A 26,498-nucleotide genomic window follows, 5' to 3' on the forward strand; every position below is an offset into this window, starting at 1 on the left:
AAAGTTAATGTTTAATTAATCCTGTAGTTACTTCTCTAGGAGACCATAATACACTTTCTCTAGGAGATCATAATACACTTTTTCCAGTTCTACTCCTTACATTAATAGTGTCTATTTGAATGCAGGACTAATGAACGCATTCTATGGTGTTAATTATAATAATTGATTACTGCATAATAATTCTTTAAAGTCCATTATTGTGTGCTTCACCTAAGATATAAAACAACAGTTTCAACTTAACTACAATATTTGTGCATCTAATTTTCCCAGGATAGAAATGTCAAATACTGGAGGGCATGTTTTTAATACTAGAAGGAGGAAGCTTTAGGGTGATGTGAGGGGAAAGTTTCTTATTCAGAGAGTGGCCTTCAGTGGATTGCCAGGGGTAATGGTAGAAGCAAGCAGTTTGGTGCATTTTAAGTGTGTTTTGGATAGATACAAGAATGTGAAAGTAATGGAGGGATATGGATAATACCCAGGAAGAGAATATTTAGTGGAAACTGATTTCAAAATCAGCACAACATCTTGAGCCAAATGATCTGCCCAATGCTATGTTCTATGTTCTATGAACTAAATCTAGCCCAAGTTTACTGCTTCTAGCACTTGGCTCAAGCCTGCTATCCATTCATTCTCTGCTTTCCACAACTCCTAGTGGTCAGGTTCACAGTAAACTCTTGTGTGGATACTTTGAACGGAGAAAAAGCTGGAGAAGGTGTGATTTTTTAAAAAAAACTTTTAAACGTTACCATGTGATTTTATGAAAAACCCTTGGTTGTTCTCAGCGAGAACTATTCAGGAGCACCAGCATTAGTATTTTTAAAACAAGGTGAGAAGAAAAATAATTCACATCAGCCAGGTAAGGGAAATAAATTTATTTTAATCCCTTAGAGTTTGATTCCATACATAAATAACAACAACATTACTGTTAAATCAATTTCTTCTTTTATCTTCAATCCTGAAATAACCTTTATTAATCTTCCCATGACACAGTTAACATATCATCTTAATAACAGGAAAATAGTGAAAGCGATTTCATTTGGCATTTTCTGACGACATTTAAATACTTTTCACAGTTATTATTACACATTCCAGCTTTGTTTTGGACACAGTATTGATAATAGTTTGAATGAACTTGAGTAATGTTAGATATTATGTATTATTTTTATAAGATTATACTTTGAGTGATCCACCTAGACAAATATAATTCTTTTCATGGGGATTAAATTTTAATTTAATATTTATAATAAACTATATTTTAGTGCAGTTACAGTGTTCCTTCATGGGAAGTCAAACTGCTTTTAATTTGTATTTCTCTGCATAATTTCTTTGTCTAAAAATACAGCAACTTGAATCCAATATTTGAAAAATAATAATCATTCTTATTGAAAATATTAAATTTAGATTAAAGTGCCACATAATAGCGAGATAATCATTCAAATCTCTGTTGAGTTGCTTTGATACCTCTTTATATTTTTCATTGCACCAGACCACACTTAAAGAGAATTCTGGCTATTAGAGTGTGTGATGGGATGTAGTTTGACAATTCCTATCTTTAAACAGGGCGCCTTTGACAGTATACATTTTAAATTGCTAATCTAAACTGATGTTGCAGTATTGGATTCCTGTGGTATTTCTCATGCTGTTTGGGAACATTGGGTGGACAGGAAAACAGATGGTCGCTATTTTGGTGCCTGTTTGGTGCTAACATCCTAGGTGAATTGCTATCCCAACCTAAGTAAAGCACATTTTGAACCTTACATCCCATCACTTATCACATACCGTCACAAATAGGTGCAATTCATATTCAAAGCTTTTGTCTTACATTCTTTAAAAATAAGTTTCTTCTCTTTTTGTACACCAATCTTTGCATTGGAGCCAAAGATTTAATGAGTGCATATTTCTATATATCAAAGGCAAAAATATTAAACTATTTTCATTCTATTTCATAACTGCAAGATTCTTCAGCAAAATGATTTAAAATTTCTATATACATTAATGTTTGGGGTTCAAAACTGCAGACTTGATGTAACAGCAAGGTAAATCAAATCAGCCTTCATTTGTTTTTTTTTCTGTGACATGGATCCACATTGACCTGGATTTGAGACTGGATTAACTCTGCTGACTTTTTTCACAAAAAGGCTATTTTGCTGAGAGAACAGGAGTAAAACAGGAAAGTACTGGAATCTTGAAGTATAATGGGTGTAGGGAAAATTTGCGTATATGTCTGTTATTTTCAGTTTGTTATAGAAACAGCTTGACTTTAATTTCCATGGGATTGAATTAGCATATATAAGGGAACTAACTCAAATATGTTAGTTATATTCCAAGTTGACGATTTCTCTCATTTTCACTTTCCTTATATATTAGAGTCAGGTCACTGGTCTGAGTGCTACTGGTACCATGTAACCCAGTAGTACCTGTTACATGGTCGGGTGGTCGGCGACTAAACCAGCTCCCCCACCAGGCTTGCCTGGTGAGGAAGGTGACTAGACACCCTGCAGAACAAAAAATAAGACCTGTCAAAGGGTGGATGAACCCTCTTGTAGGGTCAATGGCCATCTAGCAAACATGTGCCATGAAGCATGGAAAGGGCATCCCTTGCAGCAAAGCTTGGTCTGGCCATTCACTGCAACAGAATTTCCCCCAGCCGTCTTGGACCCCACCATGCCGCTGGATCCGGGAGGGGATGTTGAGAGGGTGGGTCTGGACCTGTGCAACCCCCTACTCACCTAAAATCCATTCATGCACACGCTGTTCCTTTCTGAGGAGTGGGGTATCCAAACCCCACTTATTGACTGCAAGGAACCATCATCATCCTATGGGATGGATAGCCAGAGAGCGAGTGAGAGAGATATTATAGTAGAATAAAATTGTTATCTCTAGCAGTTAACATCCACCACAATACTGAATTTATATTTTGGAGATTGATTGCCTATTAAGCTCCCATGAATTAATCTAAATCGGCATGAAGATGAGCAGACAGATCTGTAAACATAAAAACAGAAAGGGTTAGGAATATTCAACAGGTCTAGCAGCACCCATGGAAAGAGTACACATTTTTTGCCCAAAGGCCTAAACCTGCTGGAAGGTTTTTGGTATTTTCTGTTTTATTTGCAGATTTCCAGCATCTGGAATTCCTCTGGATTTTCAGATTGTGACGATGTGACTAATCTTCCATTCAGTTGGGGTTTGATGACAAGATGATGGATATCGTAGGATCCAGTATGTCAAGGAGTTTACTGATGTATTTCTGATGGACATTTCTATTTCTTTCCTTGGCCTGATAAAAACTGAACAGAGAACAGTAACTCTCCAAATTAGCTTTTTACTGCTGCCATTTGGAAAGAGGCGCAAATTTGCTCATTGCCAGCAGAAATTGTAGAAAAGAGTTTACTAACTGCAGTAACTGTCAGTACACAAAAATAAGAATTGTTTGGGAATCAATGCCTAATTGAATCAAATCTTAATTTTTTAAAATTTTCTTCAGAATTACTTCTTACTATTTTCGAATGCACCAGTGATATGCAACAAATTGCTGTTTGACATAGTTTTAAGGATCGCCCAATCAGTTAAAGAATGTTCATTTTGGTTTCCAATCAGACTAAGGAGGTTGTGGTATCTGAGGTGTATACATGTTGCGGTGGGGGCAGGGGTGGGGTTGTAGTAAGTGATAGATGCTTGGAGCTAAGCCAGTCAGACAACAGGTCATAGAACAGAATCTACAAGGACACATTCAACCAGAATTGGCAAGTTAGCCTGTTTAGTGATGATCCTCCTCTTTTTGAAGAAGATATCTGATCCACTAAACCTGGCTAACCTGTCTGAAATCTCACTCCTTCCTGAAAAAAAATCCAGCAGTGATATAGCCCGAAAGTATCATTGTTTATGGTACAATGTCTAATGATTCCTTGATCATAAAAGATCATGTTTCAATTCATTAGAATACTGTTATATAATGGTAGGCTGAAGGTCTGTATCTGAGATTTTCCAGATATAATTTCAAACGAGTCTAATGGTGCATAGAGAAAAGAAAAAGCTTGCATTTATGTGGGCCATGCATGACCTCAGAATTTCACAACTACTATACAATCAATAAAGTACTTTGGAAGTGTTGTCACAATGCAATATAGAAAACACTTCAATCAATTTGTACATATTAAGATCCCACAAGCAAGAACTTGATATTGACAAGATCCTATTTTTGATGGCTTGTTGAGTGATTAGTAGTGGCTGAGATACTGGGGAAAAGTTCCACTGTTGTTTTGTGTCCTTTTGAGAGTAAATAGGACCTGAATGTAATATTTCATCAGAAAGGTAATATTGTTGGCTGTACAGCACTCTTTCCAGTCCTGAAATGGAGCATCCACCTGAAGTGCTCAAGTCTTAAAGCAGGTTTTAATTCAAAGGATAACAACGTCTCCAGCTGACCCTTGATTGCAACTGGTTAAGTGTTCTCAAAAAACTGAAGGAAAGAAAGTCAAAGAAACCTGCTGGTTTCTTGCACAACTTCCCAGAAGATAGTTTTAGAACTAGTTAGGTGTATGTGAGGGCACACAAATTACGCATGTGGATACAGGATATGGATGCAACAGTAAAGGGGATCTGCATTTATTATCTGTCCAAATGAAACCAGAAGGAAACATAAACTCATTTATACTGTATATAATTTATGCCAGGGTGTCCCAAATACGATTACAGCAGCCAAATCCCCGAACTATAAACACCCAGTTATTTAGTTGGCTACCAAAGAAAAAGAGTGGGAAATAAGGGGTAGAGATAGAGCACTCATAAAGGATTTCAGAAATGAAATAAGATCCAGAATCATTTTAAATTGGATACAGAAGCTTCTCAAAGGGCTTCTCAATCTGTCAGAGGTGGAGGGACAGGTATTAACCCATACCACCAAACTCACTCAATTCTTTGTGCTTACTAATCTTTAATAACCCTATTAATAATGATTGGATCCTATTTTCCCATACAATGTAGACATACTGTATTTAACAGGACGAGGTTGCTGATAATGTAGGAGTAGGCCACATGGCTTTGCAAATCTGCTCTGGCATTCATGATATCATGACTAATCCAACTTTAACCTCAGGTTCATTTTCTTGCTTATGACTTATAACTCTTGCCTCCCTTCTGGACTAAGTGCCTATGCTTGATTTCAACAAATGTTTAGCCTCCATAGGTCTCACATGAGGAGCAGAATTTGCTGGCCCTGATTTTTATGAGTGGATCAGCCATCCAAGTTCATTATCAACATCACTGATTCATATCATCTTATCTTCTCTGGATTTGGAGGGCTGCTCCAGACGGCTAAGATGGTGAAACTGATGACTAAGCCCCGAGAGGATCTTGTGCAATGTGACAGAAAGCGCTCAGAGCAAGTCCCACCAACAAAATTTCTCCAGAACATTTTGGTAGACAGACAAAGCCCTGTCTTGGATCTTCAGAGTCATTAAAAAAAACATTCAAAATAAAATAATTAAAAACCTGAAAAATTATTACCTTTTTCAGTTAAAGGAATAATTCAGGCCAAAGCATTTGAAATCTGCTCCTTAATGAAAATCATTAAACCATGCCCAAATAATAAGACACAAGTTATTTATTCCTTAACCATTCTTTGTTTGCAGCCACTCAACCTTCATTGAAATGCATATGTTCAAGAGTCCTTTGCATCTCCAACTTGGTACTGGATTCAGGAGCCAAATCCCAATGTAAATATTGGAGAATCCCTGTGAGCTCTACCCCATTGCTGTGGATTGCAATATGGAAGTAAGCAGCAGAGTTTTTCCAGGAAGTTCTGGACTTCTATATGGTATAGAAATGACTAAATCTATTGGCAATTAGTACTGAGAGGCACCAGTCATTCCATGTGGACTGTCTAGAAAATCTCAGCAAATTGATTAACTGTAGGAATATAGGCTTGGGGAATGATGGATGCAACATCTTGCTTTGAAACTTATTGGAATATATGCAACTACACTTGACAACCCATCTTTGGACCCCACTAGCATAATTGGAATCACAAGCAGCACATTTACCCGCAAGCCCATTGGAGGGAACTAGATACAAAAACAGTTAACATGCTCTTTTTGTCAAAGACACTTTAAATGTGATTGTCCCTTGATATTATGCTTCAAAACTAAGAAAAATCGAGCATACTTTGACAGTAAGAAATGTAAACAGACTATTTTACAGACATTTCACCAAAGGATCCACGCTAATCACAGAGGAGTATAAAAAAGGGTAACATTTAGTACAATATTGGCTAAAATGAGTGGTGGCATATTTTACACTATTGTTATGGACTATGAGATGAAAAGCAATTATTAGACTTTTAGCATAATCTTTCACAGGACTGATATTTTTGCTCAGTATGAAGTTAAAGCATATGGTTTTTCTTCTGAAAATGGGCTGGAATAGGACTAATGAATGTTGCATTTTCTCTTCTGCAGATACATTATCATCGGTCTGCCATGCGCGCATAATGACTCTGAAGACAAGAAACTACTGGAGTATAACATATTGCACAATGTGTTCATGCTCGGTCATTTGCAATATTTCTATTCTGCTACTGGTATTCATCAATGCTTTGTGTGATCACCTCATATCTCCCACTGCACAGGAGGATACCAGTAATTTACAATTCTGTCATATGTCTCCGTTCGGTCTGTATCATGGTTTATTTATGAAGTTTTTACCCTTATTTGCTCATGCTCACTTTTAAAAATATTTTACAAAGCCTTTTGTAATGAAAAGATGCTTTTGGTGGAGGCTCACCAGAAGTCAGTTTAGACACACCTTCATCAAAATCATTCATCTTCCTTTTTTGATCTCCAGAACACCACAGGAAATTTTACAAATGAGAAATTCCAATTAAAGCTAGTTAAACTGGGACAGCCAGGGCATGTAGTGCAATCGACTCCAAATTTCCAGTGTTAAACTGTACCCTTTGCCCCATCATTTCACTCTGCTGCTTGTAGGCTGTTGAAAGTGCAACAACCAAGAGGAACACATGTTAGGATCAGACGGGAAGGGGATGTTATTTCTTTTGGATTGAATAGCAAAATTACCTTGAGAGTTCCCATTACTGACCCCCATTTTGTTCCAATTTTATTTTAACTCCTAGAAAATGGACCGAATATCAGAATTCACTCTTTGTAAAGGTGTGTGTATTCTGAGAGAGAGATTTTCTGTGGTGAGATGCTTATCCAATTTTCAAAATTGGTAACCTCGAATTTAGCTGTAACACAAGATGAATGAAGGAATAAAGCTTCCTCTTTTCTATCACTGAGATACGCTTTGTCTTTCCTTCATGCAAGTTCCATTAATATAATCAGTGAGAATTTTACACTTAATTTCCTGTGCAGAGATTTCCCAAGATAAAAGTCAACATTACCAGATTGATAAAACATGAGGTACTCAAGGAATCACCCACTTACTAGGATGGATTTGTACTCATAAATCAAGGGGAAGGCCAACATTATTCATTGCCTTTCTTTTGCCTCTGTGTTAATGATTAATCTCGATTTAGCTGCTAACTAAAGATATGCATTATTCAGCTTAAGTGTGGTCATTATCATAGAGTTATACATGGCAGAAACAGGCCCATCAGTCTTCTGAATCCATGCCATCTACCCACACACGTCCACACAACTTCGTTCTCCATAAATTTGCATCAATCCCTTCCAGATCCACCCCACATCTGCACATTAGGGGAAATTTCCTGTGACCAATTAACTTACCAACCTAAAGTCTTTGGAATATGAAGGGAAACCTGAGCACCCAATCGAAAACTAATAAATTACAAGGAGAACATGCAAACTGCACCTCAGATTAGGATTGAATCGATTTGCTGTGCCAGTTGTGTGAGCTTACTTTAGGATCTCGGGAACTCAGTGTAGAACTCTCACTGTAAAGGATAATGATTTCCTAAAATAAAATGCATCAATCAAATGAGAAGGCAGTTCAGCAAACAAAATAGAACAATGTACGTTACATGGGAAATACAACTCTTACCATAGGTACATTTTAAATGATTTCCACAGACTCTCAAAGCTCATGCCTTCCTAAGAATAACTGCACATACATACACACATATCTTAAATAAATGTCAAAAGACCACCACCGTTTGCAATAAATGCTCGTATTTTGTGCAGAGAGGGCTCTGTATCTTTAGACTATTTCAGAGGACTCTCAGCAAGCATTTGCTTAAAAACCAAGTATCGATGAGAGCCTTGTCGGAACCCGGGAGCAGCATTATTTATGACCGGGATACCTTCTTAAAGCTGACTGGTTTGCATGCAGCCATTGGGTTCAGCCAATCTCTGTGTTGTGCATGTATCAGGAAATCGACTCTTTTCTTGTTTCTGTTCAGTTGCATCCTCAATTCCATTGGACTTGCATGAACACAGAACCTTTTGGAAACTTTTCTTGAAGTTGTCTGACAAGAACCCATAGAGTATGGGATTGGCACAGCTATTGGCATAGGAAAGGACCACCAAGGAGGAATATATTCCCACAATGACAGGTTCCTCAGGCAAGGTGGAAATTAAGTTAATGATATTTAGGATGTAAAACGGAAGCCAGCAAATAACAAACACAACGACAATGATGATCACCATTCTAGTAACTTTTTTCTCACACTTTCTTCGCTTGGTTGATCCAACACGTACACTAGATGACTTGACTTTGATTATAATCAGAAGATAACAGAGACATATTATTAACAGTGGGCCAAAGAAGCCCAGCACTGTTGTGTATATGATAAAGGCAGCAGACCAGATGGCCTTGGGCTCTGGCCAGTTGATGTTGCAAGTATTTATTTCCTTTTGCACACCGGAGTATATGATGAGTGGGAGGACAACCACAATAGACAATACCCACACTGAGGCATTGATCATCTTTGCTATCTGGGGTCTGCGCCATTTGGTAGATCGAATGGGGTGTACCACTGCAAGGTATCGATCAATACTCAATACAGTCAAACAGAAGATGCTGGTGAATTGATTGATGCCATCGACAGTGAGAATCAGTCTGCACATAAATGATCCAAATGGCCAGTAGCTCAGGGCATTTTGGCTGGCAATAAATGGCAGTCCAAGCATAAAGAGCTCATCAGCCACAGCGAGGTTGAGGATATAAATATTGGTCACTGTCTTCATCTTGGCATAGCGTGCAATAACATAGATGACTAGAGTGTTCCCACTGAGTCCTATTATACAGACAATGAAATAAACTACAGGAAGCACAATGGTGCTCACACTGGACATAAATGGGTCTTTATTAGTCCAATTACCATATTCATTATTGAAAGATGTGACATTGACTTGCTCTGTGCTTTGCTCCCAGAGAGGGTCAGTAGATATCTTTGCAGTCTCCATTCCTTGCAATGTAGTCCTCAAGGTCTTGCTCTCAACAAGACTGTTTTCATGCCCAATGAGCCCCTAGGGGAAAGAAAATTGAGAAGTTGTTGAAGTCATGGCATCAAAAGAAGTGGTTTCCTTTGGTGTATGATGTCCAGAAAAATGAAGCATTTTGTTAACATTAGAACTTTAGAGCTAACATCAGGACCATGTTTGGAAAGCAAAAAGCCACTGAAGCTGGAGTCTATTCAAAATTTCAAAATCGTTTTTGTTTAAAAATATAAGAAACACAGAAGGCAGGTGGAGGGTTATTTTACAAATCAGATGTGATCTAATTGAATGGTGGTACAGGTCTGTCAAGCCTAAAGGTCTATGTAATGATTTTCAATTTGTTAATTGTTAACCTGATGTTTGCATAATTCAATCCATACAGGATGTTAGTTCAGATTACAAGGCAGGACGGGCTAAGCTCCGCAGATCTATGTCAAATCTCCCTGGTGTTCGAAGCATGTAATGCTTTTGTTTTAATGGATCGATAATGTAAGAAATGAATGGTGTCCTGTGACTTAAAGTCAAAAAGATAATGGTTGCTTGAAAATGGTGCTGATTTAGAAATAATTATAAGATTTATAGCGAGTGATGTATTAGAGATTGCATTTTTAAAAAAAAGACTTGCAAATACAAGCTAACAGTGTAAAGAGTATGGTGCCTTGCATCTTTTCATTTTTTCAGGTAAATATTTATCTGTATCTAAACACACATTGTGTTCTTTTAATTCTCAAATCTTGTAAAGCTCTTCTGTGAAATCCTAATACTCAATTTGTTCGAGTGGACAGAAATGGATGAAGTGACCAGGCTTGTCAGCTGTGGGTTCACTGAACTGCACTCATCACTGCTGAGTCAGAATGTTGTGGGGTCATGTTATTCCAGAGACTATATTCTTTCGGGTTGGTCCAGTCAGCTGTTGAGAGCACTGCAGTTTCAGATAAATTGTCTTTCCATTGAGGGCATAAACGGGGCCCCTCCTGTTGATGCAAACTGCATATTTTTAAAGGCAATCTGAACCTGTAGTCAACCTGACACCAGAGTGCATTTAATTGAAACTCTCCGAAAGAGTGGGAATCACTTCACTCAATTTTTCTATCTTGTTTGCACTGCATGGATTTAGCATGAGTTAGCAGCCAAACCCTCAGCTACATTTACAACTTCTGCTGACAATGGTTTATTTTTCAGTTGGTGGATATTACCAAGAACCCCTGAAGCTTGCAATAGAAAAGTTGGCCTTCAGTTTGTTTGCTACTCGAAGCAGTTTCGAGATGGAAATACCCTTATGAATAATTCAATAAATGTAGAAAAATCTGTACAATAATAGATGAGCCTCTCTAGGACAATGGGTCATTGCTTAGCACCAAATGAACTGAGATTTAATGTCTTAGAACTACTTTAAAAAGAATTTAAACCAAAGAAGGCTGAGAACACAAACTTTGTCAATAATATTTACCTTATGACTCCTGACTCAGTCTTAACCTGGTCAAAGATCTGAGGAAATAAAAAATTGTTGCGTATTCTTTCATATATCAAACACAACAGGATCATATATAACTCCAGCAACTGGAGATGATGACACAAAGACATACCACGATAAATACTTAGGATGAAGGATCAATTACATTCAGAACTGGATAAGCAGAGGTTTTTTTCCCCCTCAGAATGTAAAAGGTGAAAGAAATATTATTACCATTACCAACCAGTAATGAGATCAGATATTTAACTTATTTGGCAAAAGAACTGGGGGAAATAATACTTTTTCCACATTATATATATTGCCTGGAAGGATAATTGAAACAGACTTAATTATGCATTTGAAAATGAACTGAGTTCACCTGAAGGAAAACATTTGGAAGAGTACAGTGGAGTGGAGCTAATAGCATAGCTTATTCAAAAACCTGACACACTCCCAAGTGGCCAAAGGTTCTTCTTCTGCTCTGGGTTACTTTATTTCTAATTGTCAACATTTGGTTTCTAGAAAGTAAGGTAATAAGCATAAATATTTTTTTCACATGTCTGTCTGGTTAAATATCATACAAAGATATTCTGTTATATTTCAGAAAATATATAACAGCATGAGAAAAGAGGTTTGTTGCATTGATTCAATGTTTGAGTGAAATTATTTATGTGGATAAACTGGAAAAGTTGGGGTTGTTCTTGTTGAAAATCAGAAGTTGTGAGGGGATTTGACAAAATATTTAAAATCATGATGGTGTCAGACAGGGTAGATGTTCCTTTTGATGAAAGGATAAAGCAGCTGGGAACATAGCATGAAGTTAGATAGCAAAGAAACCACAATGATATGCGGACTGTATTGTTTCGTACACAAAAATACACGGCCAGCATAACATCAGAGACAGATGTTAAGATTCAAGGGGAACAGAATAAGTTTCTGAATACAATGATTTTGTAGGGCCATTGGGAAGTGGACAGGAGTTGAACTAGCTGGATTCCTCTTAATAGAGCTTATATGAATTTAATGGGCCTAACGCCTCCATCTGTTCTGTAACCATTCTACAAAATTTATTTTTCCTAGATTTGTCCCTAAAGTGTCTCAGTTCTCTTGACTAAAAGCTGCAATTATCTGTCAGAGAATCAAAGAAAACTGCAGATTTGCCAAACTTGGCTGGAATCTTCTGTCTTTAAGCTAGGGCATTATATTGGAGACCTACTCAATGAAAAAATCTTGGCGTTAATGTGATCACTTTCACAACCTCAAACTGTCTCAAAGCTTTTTATTTTAACCATTCTGGATATTTAGCCATCAATTTGCACATATTGCAATGGGAAAAATGACAATTTTCCTTGCTTTTAGGAGCTCTACTTGAGAGATAAAGATTGAACTGAGAGCAAAAGACTCCACCGGTTATCTTTGAATAATAATGTGTAAAATTCCACATCTAATTCAATGGGGGAACAATAATCTATAAGCAAAAGAGATTCTGCAAACCTTAGAAATCTTGAGCAAAATGCTGGAGGAACTCAGCAAGTTAGGCAGCATCTACGGAGGGGAATGAATAATTGCTATTCCAAATGTTCCAAGGCATTTTGCAGGCACACTACCAAACAAATTTGACATGAGGAAATATTTTCAGAAGATTGACATATTTGAAAGGAGAGAAGAGAGAATGAGGAAGCAGAAATGCAATGGATTCCACAATTTAGAGTTTTGGCAACTAACAATTAAATGAGTACATTTGGGACTGATCTAGAAATCCAAACACAGGAAAACCGTAAGACTGGGGTAACACAAAGGTAGAAAGGTGCAAGACTGCAAAAACAATGGTGAGAAATTTATAGCTAAGGGTTTGCTTGAGTTGGAGCGAATAGGATGTAGATCAGACTGGCAATAGTGGTTGGCAAATAGGACCAAATATGAACTTAGGACACAGACAATGGAGTAATAGATTACCTCAAATTTATGAAAGGAGCCAATGCAGAGGCAACCAATTGAGAGTGCACTGAAACTCTTAATTCAGGAAGCAACAAAGGCACAGATGAAATTTTCAGCAGGAGGATAATATCATGAAATAAACAAAAACTATTAGGGTACAAAATAGAAGACATATGACTTAACTGGAGGTAAGCTATGATAAGCAAAGTTAAAAACAATTGGATTCAGTTTTATACAGATAAAATGGAGGGTGCTAAATTCAATAGCTGGGTAAAAAAGGTTGTGACAGAGACCAATAGCAATTTTCTCTTTTCAATACAATATTTCTTGTCCTAAAAATTTGACAAGCAAATCATTTATGGAAGAGTGGAAGGATTAATTCAGTGGTGCTGAGACAAAATTGAATGTTATCTGCATAAATGTGGAAGCTGACATTATGTTTCAGATTATATCAATGAGAAGCAGAATATAAATTAGAAATGGGGGGGGGATGATAAATTAGCAGTAATACATGGAAACAAGTCAAGATATTTCAGATAGTTCTCAAGTTATAACCAATAGATAAAAATGGAATCTGTTGAGTATAGTTGGACAATTATGGAAAGGAGCTGGAAGAAGATGTTGTGGCCAACGATCTTTAAAAGACAAGACTATAATTTAAAAGACAAGACTTCTCTAACTTCCGCTAAGGCCCCACCTCCCCCTCGTACCCCATCTGTTACTTATTTTTATGCACACATTCTTTCTCTCACTGTCCTTTTTCTCCCTCTGTCCCTCTGAATATACCTCTTGCCCATTCTCTGGGTCCCCCCCCCTTGTCTTTCTTCCCGGACCTCCTGTCCCATGATCCTCTCGTATCCCCTTTTGCCTAACACCTGTCCAGCTCTTGGCTCTATCCCTCCCACTCCTGTCTTCTCCTATCATTTTGGATCTCCCCCTCCCCCTCCAACTTTCAAATCCCTTACTCACTCTTCCTTCAGTTAGTCCTGATGAAGGGTCTCGGCCTGAAAACGTCGACTGCACCTCTTCCTACAGATGCTGCCTGGCCTGCTGTGTTCACCAGCAACTTTGATGTGTGTTGCTTGAATTTCCAGCATCTGCAGAATTCCTGTTGTTTACTATAATTCCTTGTCCATTTCCAAGTGCTCTTGAGAAGGTGATGCTGAGCTGTATTTTTGAACTTGTGCAGGTCTCCTTGTGAAAAGATCCCCACAGTACCATTGTACAGGGAATTCCAAGATTTAGATGGTACATGTTTCCAAGTTAGTGTGGTGTACAACTTTCAGAGGAACTTGTAGGCTGTGCTGTTCTCATGTGCCAACTGTTCTTGTCCTTCTTGGTGGTGGAGATGAGGGTACAGGCTTGAGAAACTACAGTTTGTTTTATAGATAGCAGCCAGGCAGCAAAGAACATTCATGGTGAGGGAAGGGGATGGTGCACCAGTTAAGTTTGCCCTGAATATGTTCATACAATCATAAGATATAGAAGCAGAATTGGGCCATTCTGCCCATCGATATGCTCCACCTTTCGATCATGGTTTATTATCCTTCTCAATTGCTTTCCCCTGCTTTCTCCCCATAAACTTTGATGCTTTTACTAATCAATAACCTATAATCCTTCACAGCAGCATGTGGAAAAGCTCTGGGGAGTGTGAGATGTCAGGAAGAAAGCTTTTCACCACAGGCTGACCAACTCTTACAACAGTGATATTCATGCGCATGCTTCAGGTGAGATTCTCATCATTGTTGACCCCCAGGATGTGGAAGATCTGGCTTTCAACAATAATAATGGTGCAATGGTGAAAGGTAGCTGATTAGACTTGTGCTGGAGATACTCATCATTTAGTCATAGTCACAGTCATAGTCATAGTCATAGTCATACGTTATTGATCCCGGGGGAAATTGGTTTTTGTTACCGTTGCACCATAAATAATTAAATAGTAATATGTAAATTTGCCAGGAAATAAGTCCAGGACCAGCCTATTGGCTCAGGGTGTCTGACCCTCCAAGGGAGGAGTTGTAAAGTTTGATGGCCACAGGCAGGAATGACTTCCTATGATGCTCTGTGTTGCATCTTGGTGGAATGAGTCTCTGGCTGGATGTACTCCTGTGTCCAACCAGTACATTATGTATTGGATGGGATACATTGTCCAAGATGGCATGCAACTTGGACAGCATCCTCTTTTCAGACACCACTGTCAGAGAGTCCAGTTCCATCCCCACAACATCACTGGTCTTACGAATGAGTTTGTTGATTCTGTTGGTGTCTGCTACCCCCAGGCTGTTGCCCCAGCACACAACAGCAAACATGATTGCACTGGCCACCACAGACTCGTAGAACATCCTCAGCATCGTCTGGCAGATGTTAAAGGACCTCAGTCTCCTCAGGAAATAGAGACGGCTCTGACTCATCTTGTAGACAGCCTCAGTGTTCTTTGACCAGTCCAGTTTATTGTCAATTCATATCCCCAGGCATTTGTAATCCTCTACCATTTCCACACTGACCCCTTGGATGGAAACAGGGGTCCCCGGTGCCTTAGCTCTCCTCAGGCCTACCACCAGCTCCTTAGTCTTTTTCACATTAAGCTGCAGATCATTCTGCTCACACCATGTGACAAAGTTTCCTACCATAGCCCTGTATTCAGCCTCATCTCCCTTGCTGATGCATCCAACTATGGCTGATGCATCCAACTATCATTTGTCTCTGTTGTGACCTGTGTGTTATCTCTCACTTTTTGTCACGTGTTTAAATCTTGTCTTAGCATTATTGTTAGCAGTTCAGAACTGTTTCACCTGCTGAAGACAAGCTGGGAAAAAATGATGAGGAATATTTTTGACATACGTAAATGGAATGCTATTTATGATTTAGATTAACTAAAAGTATTTCCAAACTTGCAAGGACCAAAGCTTGACTGAGAAAAAATATCTATTGATTTAACAGTTTGGAGAGGTAGAGGAGAGTTGAGATGGGACAATAATTTACATGATCGGTGTGTCTGTTTGTTGAAGGTTGGGATGAAATTGGCAGATCAGAGATAGGTGTGTCCTTATAGGAAGGGATGGAACTACAGGGAATATTAGCTAATATGGGAGCCGATGGTAGGCTAGGAGACAGCTTAACATCTTAACAAGAAAACATTTGTTAGTATAGTATCACAACAGTATTTCTGATAGGAGTTTGGCTCTGTGGGACTGGCTCTGACAATATAGTGGGATGTTTATCTGCAGCATTTCTAGTTTCCAGCATTATTGCAGGCTTAAGCAAGTGTTCCATTGGGACAGTATGAATGTTTGTAAACCTGCCATGTCTCAAGTTGGGAAATCTGCCTGCTGAGTTTGTGTCAACTGAGAGATGACACCAGCACACCAGTCCTCCTTCAAATGAATGGGAAAAATCAGCTGTTGGGAAAAAGATAAGTAATGTTCTTTTGAAAATATAGTTAAAGATATTTGAGCCATATTTTAGTCTTTTAAATTAAAAAAAAAATGCTTTAACATTGTTTCTACTGCTTAAAGTGATCTTAAGTGGTTTTCAACATTTACAAATGATAAGGACATCTGGAGACATCCTGACAGATAGTGAGGTGGGAGGATATGGAGGTAGGGGAGTCATTGGCTGATGGTGTGGAGGGAGGCCTCACTGACTGGCAACTGTCTAAGTTATTCTGTGAGCGCAGCTGATGCACTGTACCATGCCGGGGGTTAAAAAACAATGTGCCCAAAGACAGGCAGTGAGCTATGTCAGGGCAGCAGATCAATTGCCCCAGAGCATCCAAACAGGTGGACTGTAATAAGCAACAGTGGTTTGCAGTCAAGGCATTAAATTGAGTCCTAACTTACCTTTTAAACAATAGGACGTTAGCTGGTGTTCTGTGCAAGGTAATGAGTAACTACTGCAAATTGAAGTCCAGTAGTGTCATGGAGGGGATTAGGATACTCTATATACCTAGGCTTTGGTTGGCTTGCATGTTGCCTATGGAATTTGTAAATGCTTTTATGTTCCTTTGGAGAAATATGGTCTGCTCCAACTCAAGCAGCTCAAAACGTGGATTTCACAGCAATTTATGAAGGTAGATTTTAATCACAGTGTTGTTGCCATTTATTCGGGTTGTCAAACTGTAGTTCTGTCTGCCTTATTTACTGATTATAAACAATCTCACAGCATTCTCAGAAAAGCATAGGAAACCTCTCTTTAATGTTTCGATTAATTTTTAATCTTACAGCTAACATATTGGCCATTATTGCATTGTTGTTTGTGGGAGATTACGCTGAGTAAATTGGCTAACATACTTCCCAGAACATATCAATAGCTCAGCTTCAAACGTTCATCATTGGCTGTTAAATATTTTGGAATGTCCAAGTTTGCAAAAAATGCTAAAGAATAAGTTTTTTTTCTTCCTCCTTTACTTCAGGTAAGTAATATTAAAATACACTTGGTAACCACTTTATTAGGTACACCTGCTCTGTAATGGAAATATCTAATCAGTCAATCATTGGCTACAGCTCAATGCATAAAGCATGCAGGATGGTCAAAAGGTTCAGTTGCGTTCAGAGTGAATTTCAGAATTGGGAAGAAACATAATCTAAGTAATTTTGAGCATGGATTGATTATTAGTGACAGACGTGATGGTTTGAGTATTTCAGAAACTGTTGATCTCCTAAGATTTCCATGCACCAATGTCTCTGGAGTTTACAGAGAGTAGCATGAAAAACAAACAAAAATAATCCAGTGAGCATCAGTTCTGAGGGAGAAAACACTTCATTAATGAGAGAAGATAGAGGAAAATGGCCAGAAAGGTTCAAGCAGACAGGCAGGCAATGGTAACTCAAATAACCATGTGTTACAACAGTGGTGTGCAGAAGAGCATCTCTGAATGCCCAACACATCAAGCCTTGAAGTGGATGGGCTACAGCAGCAGAAGACCACAGACATACTCTCAGTGGCCACTTTATAAGCTATGGGAAGTACCGGTAAGGTGCTTCTGGAAAGATGGTGGCACACGTGGACGCAGCGACAATCCAGGTCCAATCAAAGATGTATTTGTTCATCTTGTACATCTTTTTTATGATCCCAAGTCACTGCTGGATCCTCAGAACATCACTTACTGCAGGACTATCCCATTAGCAAATTGCTTGATAGTGATGGGGCTTAATGTGTACTGTTGTTGTGTTGTCACCTGGATTTGTTGCATACTATTGAATCTAAATAGTGCGCAGTCCAAAAAACTAAGGTTCAAGTGATTGACTTGGACATTTCTATTGTGATTGCAAGACCCTGTTGGAGACTGGCAACAGTTCACTGGTTCATTGGAAATACCAGTGGCGAGGGAGCTGCATTGCCTCAGTTGTTGTGAGGACATGGGCCTCATGTTGCTGTCTCCAGTGAAGGAGACACTGGAGCTTGCTGTGTGCTGCTGGATTTCATACTGAGTTGGTGCCTGGTCCTTTCTGTTGATGCTGCCCTCCAGTGTTCATTTAGTGTTGCCTTGCAGTGTTTGCTTGATGCTGTTCTCCACTGTCTGCTCGGTGGAAGAACAAGCTGGACCTGGTCAATACAGGGACTTGGGCTATAGTTTCTTTCCTCTTTGCGACTGTGCGTTTCTCTGAAAATGTAACCAAATGTGCTATTTATACTATGTGCTTTGAACAGTGTGCTGTGTGCCATTGGTAGTGTGTTTTGCAACTTGGCCCGGAGGAATGCTGTTTCATTTGGCTATATTCAGGTATGGCTAAATAATAATTAAACTTGAGACTTGAAACTTCAACTATATCATAGGCTTCATGAAAATCCACTCATTAATACTCATTGTCATTGCACAAGGAGCCTGTCATACCAGTCAGCTGTTGGTTCCATTGGGAAGGAAATAAAAAACATTGGATCGTGCCCATCTTTAACAGGCAGCTTGCCTTTATTAATGCTCCGCTTCAATGCTAAGCAACTGGATCAAACAAAGACAAGATAAGCAAAAGTAAATGATTTCCAATTTTCATTTTGAGCATCAGAGAAATATTTAATATTATTATTCATAAAAATGAAATTGGGCAATATAAAGTAATTTAGGGATAAATTTGATTTTGTCAAGGGTAATGGGAAGATATACAGTCGATGTCTGACTGGATATCACAGATGTGGCACAACCATTCAAGGTTAAAATGACCCCATTACATACAAAAGGCACAGTTATGGCATGATCAGTGGAGAGTGCACACTGCTGTCTCTACAAAAACATCCAATGGAGATATATATAGAGGATATGAATATTAAATCTATGAATATCAGCATTAGAGAAGTTCCCATTAATCAAGCCTTCTTTTCCTTCTCTTTGATTCATTTTTTTCATTTTAAAGTACTATTAGTGATGGATGTCTCTCTTTTGTAAGCTATAATTATTTTCTTATGTATAAGGGATGTTGTAAAAGTCCCAAGTATATTTTTGCATTGGAGATAAGGATCTAAAATCCCTTAACTACTTTGATCTTTATCAAGGTGAAAATAGCTTCAATTTGTTGCTGTGGGATTATGGGCAACATTGCCATTTTAACCAATTTGTACATAATGCATTGGCAAATTCCTTACCAGTATGCCATAACATGCCACAACGGCTTACTTTCATATGATTGTTATTAAATTAAATTTTCAAGCTGGTCTTTCACTTGTAATACGTAAATAAATTGTTAGTAAGTCATACATGGACATTTTCCTTTTCATTTGATTTTTTAGTATCTGCCAAATTTTCTTATAGTCAATGAAGTACTTTGGAAGTGTGGTCAGTCTTTAACATTAGCAGTTAACTTGTGCATGGCATGTTCCAACGCACAACAGCATGATTCATATTTTCACAATCTGAATAATATTTACCAAAAGATAAGTATTCTAAACCTACATTTTTACATCCATTTAAGGGAGCAGATGAGGCATTAGCTTAACCATATAGCCCTGGACTAAAGATCCTGCTCCAGTTTTTGCATTCAAGTCCTAGGAGAGGTGCTCAAAATGACAGTGTGCTAACTTAGGGGCAAATGTGTCAGTGTTCTAACTTAGGGGCAAATGTTGAGCAATGACAATTTTAACCAAGTTCCTCTACTTCCAGGCGGTTTGCACCCATAGCTAAATCTCACGAGCTACAGTATATTCCTGGTTCCAATGATCCTTGTTATCAGCATGACACAGTTAAAAGAAGTTTCAAATGAATCATGCCTAGTACATAGTCAGGCACTGATGTTCTAGGCTGTCAATTCAGTAGTGTATTCAGACAATATTGCCTCGAAAAGTGGCATTTTTAAGGAGCAATGTTAAACAATTTGCCATTGCCTAAAAGGGTTAAATTTCCAAGGCAGGTGTCATGCACAGCTTCTATTCTCATGAATATGGAAGATTAAAGGTGTTGCTTCATGATGATATTTAGGATGATTGAAGTAACCTGCAGGGCAGAACCCAAATCAATAGCAAAACTCATAATGAAACTATTAGAGTTAGTAGCACTTTTCACAAAGAAGGTAATAGAAATCCACAGCTCCTCTAAAAGTATGTTGACACTGAAAGTTAATTGAAAATTTCAAAATTGTATGAAGAGATATGGATGTAAGTGAGGTGAATATATTTATGATTCAACTTACCGATGAACAACAGAACAGGTGAGTGGAATACTCATCTCCCCAAGATCCCTTTGCTTTGTTGTGCATAAATCCTGGCTTACATTTCAGGAACGTATTCAATGCTGAGGTACCAACTCTTAGGTGAAGTATTAAACCCTTATGCTTTTTCAGACGAATCTATAAATATTGGTTTCTTAAGGTTGTTATCATTGGGGGTGGAGGTGGGGATTTACCACCACTACTAACTAAATGATCTCAGTGATGTGCATCTCAAATAGCCTCTAACAGACACAACTAACTCCTGACCTTCATGTGTGCCTTAGCTAGTAAGTATGGTGGAACAGTTTCTACTGATAGGAGAAGGGGCAAAGATGGGTTACTGGTACCTTTAAAGAAGTCACTTCAAGCAGATGGAGCTTGTCAGCCGTGGTTGGCAGTTCATCTAGGAGAAGAAAAATACTGACCTCAAACCTCAGCTGCTTTATATCTATGTCCGTTCATGTGGAAGGCTTCAGGAGTAAATCCCGAAGAAAAATCTGGTGCTGGAGTCCCTAAGGCAGTCCTACATTGAGTATAATGCTGACTGGCAGCTCCTGCAACACCACTGGTGCAAAATGTATCTATCTCTGCTGTTTCTTTGGATTGATCAGCTGCATGGAGAACTGGAACATGCGGCATGGGCAACAGCAGCTCTACAGATTGTGCTGCCCTGTCTTGGATACTGGCCTGTGTATCACTGAGGTATCCATGGTAGAACTCATGCAATGGAGGTCCTCAGATATAAGTATCTCGTATTGTTATTGCAGAAAAGAACTGAGGGGCTCTCCGCACTGTCATGTGCAACTTGTACCCTGAGAGCTTCACTAAAGCGTATCAGCTGGACACTGATCACACTGCTATTAATGGGGTCTTGCAGAGTGCCAAGAGGCAACGATCAGTTCAAACCTAACTTCTTTAGTTGCAAAAAGTAGTTTGGACTATCTCTAACAATCCCTAGAAAAGACAGGGTGAAAACAGAGGCTTCCTACCTCATTTAATTTCCTTGGTACAGCCCACAATGATTTAATCATTCCAATCCCAACACTAATTATGTTTCTTTGTGATTGCAGTCGCAACATTAACTATCACTCACCCAGTGATCCCTATCCCAATAGTGACCCTCCCTTCCTGCTAATCCCAGACATAACACTTACCCTCATTCCCCAGTGACACCGGTCCTAACACTGACCCTCACTCCCCAGTGATCCCAGTCCAAACACTGACCCTCACTCCCCACTGATTCCCATCCCAACACTGACCCACACTCCCAGGGATCCCATTCCCAACTCTTACCCTCACTCCCCAGTGATTGCAGTCCCAGCACTCTCCCTCACACCCTAGTTATCTTGGACCCCACACTAACCCTCACTCCCCTGTGATCCCAGCCCCACACTAATCCTCACTCCTCAATGATCCTGGTCCCAATTCCAATGTTCACTCTCCAGTGATCCCAGTCCCAATAATGGCCCTCAATTCCCTGTCAATCCTGTTCCCAGCACTGACCTTCACCACCCCAGTGATCGCAGTCCCAACTGACAATTACTCCCCAGTGATGCCAGTCCCAATGCTTTCCCTTACCCCCCAGTTAACCCAGACCCAACACCATCCCCACCCCCAACATTCTCCATCACCCCCTAGTTAACTCGGACCCAACACCATCCTCACTCCCAGTGATGCCAGTCCCAACACTTTCCCACACCCCCTAGTTAACCCGGACCCAACATCATCTTCACTCCCCAGCAATGCCACTCCCAACACTCTCCACAACCCCTCAGTTATCCTGGTCTCAATACCAACTGTCACCCTCCAGTGATGCCAGTCCCAACACTGACCCTCATTCGCTGTTGATCTCTCTCCGAACACCAACACTCACTCCCCAGTGATCCTAGTCCCAACTCTGACATTTACTCTCTAATTATCACAATCTCAACACTAATCCTCCCTTCCCTGGTGATCCTGGTCCCAACACTGACCCTCACTCCTCCTCAGTGATGCCAGTTCCAATACTGACCCGCACTCCCCGCTGCTCTCTGTCCCAACACTGACCCGCACTCCCCCTCAGTGATCCCAGTTCCAATACTGACCCGCACTCCCTGCTGCTCTCTGTCCCAACACTGACCGGCACTCCCCCTCAGTGATCATAGTTCCAACACTGACCCGCATTCCCCGCTGTCCTCTGTCCCAACACTGACCCGCACTCCCCGCTACTCTCTGTCCCAACACTGACCCGCATTCCCCGCTGTCCTCTGTCCCAACACTGACCCGCAGTCCCCGCTGTCCTCTGTCCCAACACTGACCCGCACTCCCCGCTACTCTCTGTCCCAACACTGACCGGCACTCCCCCTCAGTGATCATAGTTCCAACACTGACCCGCATTCCCCGCTGTCCTCTGTCCCAACACTGACCCGCACTCCCCGCTACTCTCTGTCCCAACACTGACCCGCATTCCCCGCTGTCCTCTGTCCCAACACTGACCCGCATTCCCCGCTGTCCTCTGTCCCAACACTGACCCGCACTCCCCGCTACTCTCTGTCCCAACACTGACCCGCATTCCCCGCTGTCCTCTGTCCCAACACTGACCCGCAGTCCCCGCTGTCCTCTGTCCCAACACTGACCCGCAGTGTCCGCTGTCCTCTGTCCCAATACTGACCCGCACTCCCCCTCAGTGATCCCAGTTCCAATACTGATCCGCACTCCCTGCTGCTCTCTGTCCCAACACTGACCGGCACTCCCCCTCAGTGATCATAGTTCCAATACTGACCCGCACTCCCCGCTACGCTCTGTCCCAACACTGACCCGCAGTACCCGCTGTCCTCTGTCCCAACACTGACCCGCTCCCCGCTGTCCTCTGTCCCAACACTGACCCGCAGTCCCCGCTGTCCTCTGTCCCAACACTGACCCGCACTGCCCCTCGGTGATCCCAGTTCCAATACTGACGCGCACTTCCCGCTACTCTCTGTCCCAACACTGAACGATATAACAATTACAGCACGGAAACAGGCCATCTCGGCCCTTCTAGTGCCCGCTGCCCTCTGTCCCAATACTGACCCGAACTCCCCGCTGCACTCTGTCCCAACACTGATCCTCACTCTCCCTCAGTGATCCCCACTCTCCCTCAGTGATCCCAATTCCAACACTGACCCGCATTCTCCGCGGCTCTCTATCCCAATACTGATCCGCACTCTCCGCTGCTCTCTGTCCCAACACTGACCCACACTCCCGGCTGCCCTCTGTCCCAACACTGGAGAACACCGATTGGTGCCGATTATCTGTATACGCAACAACAAGCGTCCGCAGTTCACAGTTGTAGAAGACAATAAGCGAAACTCGCGGGTTCTGTTGTTAACCTAATGCTGCAGTAATTAACCCGTGTCTGGAGCTAACCCTTTGCGGGTAATGGAATTGCGGCCGGCACTGAAGCTATGACCAGAAGGCAAAAGCTTAATCTGTCGTAACGGAACCTTGAATGGAGATGTAACGGCTACTGTTAATACATGCTCTGAGGCGTACAGTATCTCCGTCCAATGCACCTGATCTGGAGTAATTTCTTCTGAATGCTCTTCTAAATCTTTTCCTTATTTACCTTGTGTTTAACTCTAAAACTATCTTTGGATTCAATTATTTAAAACATCATTTCGATTGGAATAAACCTTTTCCCACTCCTAGTCTTTCAGAGACGAGGAAGAGTTGAAACGCGGCGGAGTAACGCACATCAAATAAACTCGTGCCTCATCACTACCGAACTTACAGACCCCCACAAAGCCCAAGGCTAAGTGCGGCAGAGCCAACAACGTGAACTGGTTGGACTGTCTCGACCACCACAATGACCGCTTTACATGAAGTACATTATTAGACTCGAACTACGGCGCGATCCAGTACAGAGGCTGGCCATTCAGCCCATTACACCAGTCCCGATCCTTTGAAGGCGTCTGGCCAGCTCATCTCATTCGTCCAGTCCTTCCCCTGTAGTCGCCGGTCCATTTTAACATGACATTGTTTTACAAGAACCTGTTGCTTTTACCGGACTCAGTCCGCTTAGGGTGAAAAACACTGACATATGCAACCTTCCTAAAATAAAAAAAAAGTTAAAATACAGGTTTGGCTGCTGCATGCTGGAAATCGCAGGAACCAGGTCAAAACACAAATCAGACAATGTGAGTTTTTTTAAAAAAACACGTTTCTGTTTATCAATCTGCACTTTCTGTTTACCTGTGGCGAGATTTCCAGCATCTTCGCCATTCAACAGCGTAGGCTGAAGATCTGAGCAAGTCCCAGGGAAGTGTGAAGAGAAGAGGTTTTTCAGTGAGCCCCCCGACCTTTAAACTGGCTGGAGCTGGGTGATTCAGAGCACCTCGACTTCCACCGTGCGTTTGAGAAGGCGAGCTCTGCTGGTGACCGTGGTATTCAAGACGAGTTTGCAGAACACACGGAATCCTGTCTAGGGCAGTAAGTGACTGGCAGATTAAGAGGAAGAGAGAGAGAAACACACACGCACACCCCCACACAAACACACATACACACGCACACTCACACAGGGCATATGTGCGGGCTGCACTGAGTGCAGTTAGTACTGGAATGGGATGGGCTGTGGGGGCTGGGGGAGTCTGAGATCAGCTCTTACTCTTCTCTCTAAACAAACGGTAGATTGGTGAGAATGAGCATGAGTCATCAGAGGGCAGAAACACAGTCTGTCTCATTGTTGATTTATTGATGAGATTCTTGCCCACATCCAGGTTAAACCGCAGGATTCGGGCAGTCAGTAACTGACTAACATCAGGACGTTTCTTTTTGAAACTAAAGTGAATCACAGTACCTGCTCTCGCTTTTCTCCGGGATGATTCTTCTCTCTCACGCTGTCCTATCTGCCTCTTGCTTGCGCTGCCCGTGACTTATTTTGATCTTGTGGATTACGCTTGTTCTGTTGCTCCGAGTAACACAGGAGATAGGAAGCTTATAGCGGGAAAGGTGATTGCTGACATTCCACAACCCTCACCCTCATCCCCAACGTGTCTGTAGACTGCGGGACATGTGTATTTAATAAAACCAGGTCGCAGGTGCCCCTTATAGCAGCTCGTGTCCTTCCCTGGGAGATGTATTCATTGCTTATTCACTCATCGAGGCCTGTCCCACAGAGTTTATAAATCAATAGCAGATTTATAAACTCTTCTCGGGCTTCCAGCTGGGTACAGGTATCGATTGTACCCGACGTTTCGATGACAAACTCTGCCATCTTCATCAGGGATTGGGGATAGAGACTGCTGTTTCAAAGAAATTTTAATTACATTTACAGTTTAGTAACGTTCCTCACCATCACCAGATACCTATAAACCAATGAACCGTGGGAGGGCAGCAACTATCATAAACTATTACTGTATTAAAATAAAGATATTTTCATTTGTATAACTAACCAAAGTGAACTGGATATATGCAAAAGAAGACAATTTTCAACATTATTACGGACTGTAACGTTTATGATCAGTTATTAGATGAAATAAAATTCTCAAAATCTTCAAGTAGCCTAACATTGCTCGATTTTAAGTGCGGATATTTTAACCCTTTGCTCGCTCAGCTCACGTGCATTTTATATTATATTTTACAACCCACGCGAATAGTTCAAAGAGGCTATTTGCATACATATAATTTTAAACGAAGGGTTTTAAATTACATTCCTAGTTAAAATTCAGGCAAAAAAGGAAACGATAAGTCACATTTATTAACAGCACGTTAAGTCCCACCATTAACCAGTTGTTCCAAGTTTACGCGTTACAGAGAAGCTGCCTCTGCATGGAAAGGAAGGGATTGATTTTCATCCCTGGGAAGAAACTATTCCCTTCAAACACAACCAATAGCTCCCCCTGGTGGTCTGAGATCATCAACCAGAGCCGATCAAAATGAGAGCGAGAAGTTACTCGAACAAAGTTAGAGCAGAGTATTGTTTGGAAGGAGCAGATTAAGTATTGCTCACCCAAAGTATCCCTGAAGAGGCGGTCTTTCTTTTAAACCACTTCTTCCCAAGTGGTAAGGTTCCCCACATATGTAGGTAGGAGTTTGAAC

The 26,498-nt window shown here is 40.7% G+C and overlaps 1 protein-coding gene across 5 annotated transcripts; it reads right to left on the reverse strand.

Moving 5' to 3' along the window:
* Positions 1–895: 895 nt before the first annotated feature.
* LOC134351988 (somatostatin receptor type 5-like) lies at positions 896–24,974 on the reverse strand. 5 transcript variants are annotated; one of them, XM_063058988.1, is made up of 4 exons: positions 23,586–23,754; positions 20,792–20,847; positions 10,870–10,907; positions 896–9,449 (listed from the first exon to the last, which is right to left on the reverse strand). In XM_063058988.1, exon 4 carries the CDS (start codon positions 9,384–9,386, stop codon positions 8,286–8,288), a length of 1,101 nt encoding a protein of 366 aa, XP_062915058.1. In that variant the 5' UTR covers positions 9,387–9,449; positions 10,870–10,907; positions 20,792–20,847; positions 23,586–23,754; the 3' UTR covers positions 896–8,285. The 5 variants fall into 5 exon arrangements, with proteins under 5 accessions (XP_062915058.1, XP_062915057.1, XP_062915059.1 ...); XM_063058987.1 differs by lacking the exons at positions 20,792–20,847; positions 23,586–23,754 and adding an exon at positions 24,654–24,974; XM_063058989.1 differs by lacking the exon at positions 20,792–20,847.
* Positions 24,975–26,498: the final 1,524 nt, after the last annotated feature.

Source organism: Mobula hypostoma, chromosome 9 (assembly GCF_963921235.1).
Source record: "Mobula hypostoma chromosome 9, sMobHyp1.1, whole genome shotgun sequence".
Classification (NCBI taxonomy): domain Eukaryota; kingdom Metazoa; phylum Chordata; class Chondrichthyes; order Myliobatiformes; family Myliobatidae; genus Mobula; species Mobula hypostoma.

Excerpts from the sequence above, each read along its gene's own strand:
- LOC134351988 (XM_063058986.1), bottom strand. The coding sequence starts at position 24,683 with ATGGCGAAGATGCTGGAAATCTCGCCACAG. Across the intron at positions 9,450-24,653 it reads TGCTGGAAATCTCGCCACAG|GGGCTCATTGGGCATGAAAA; the intron begins GTAAACAGAAAG and ends TCTTTCCCCTAG.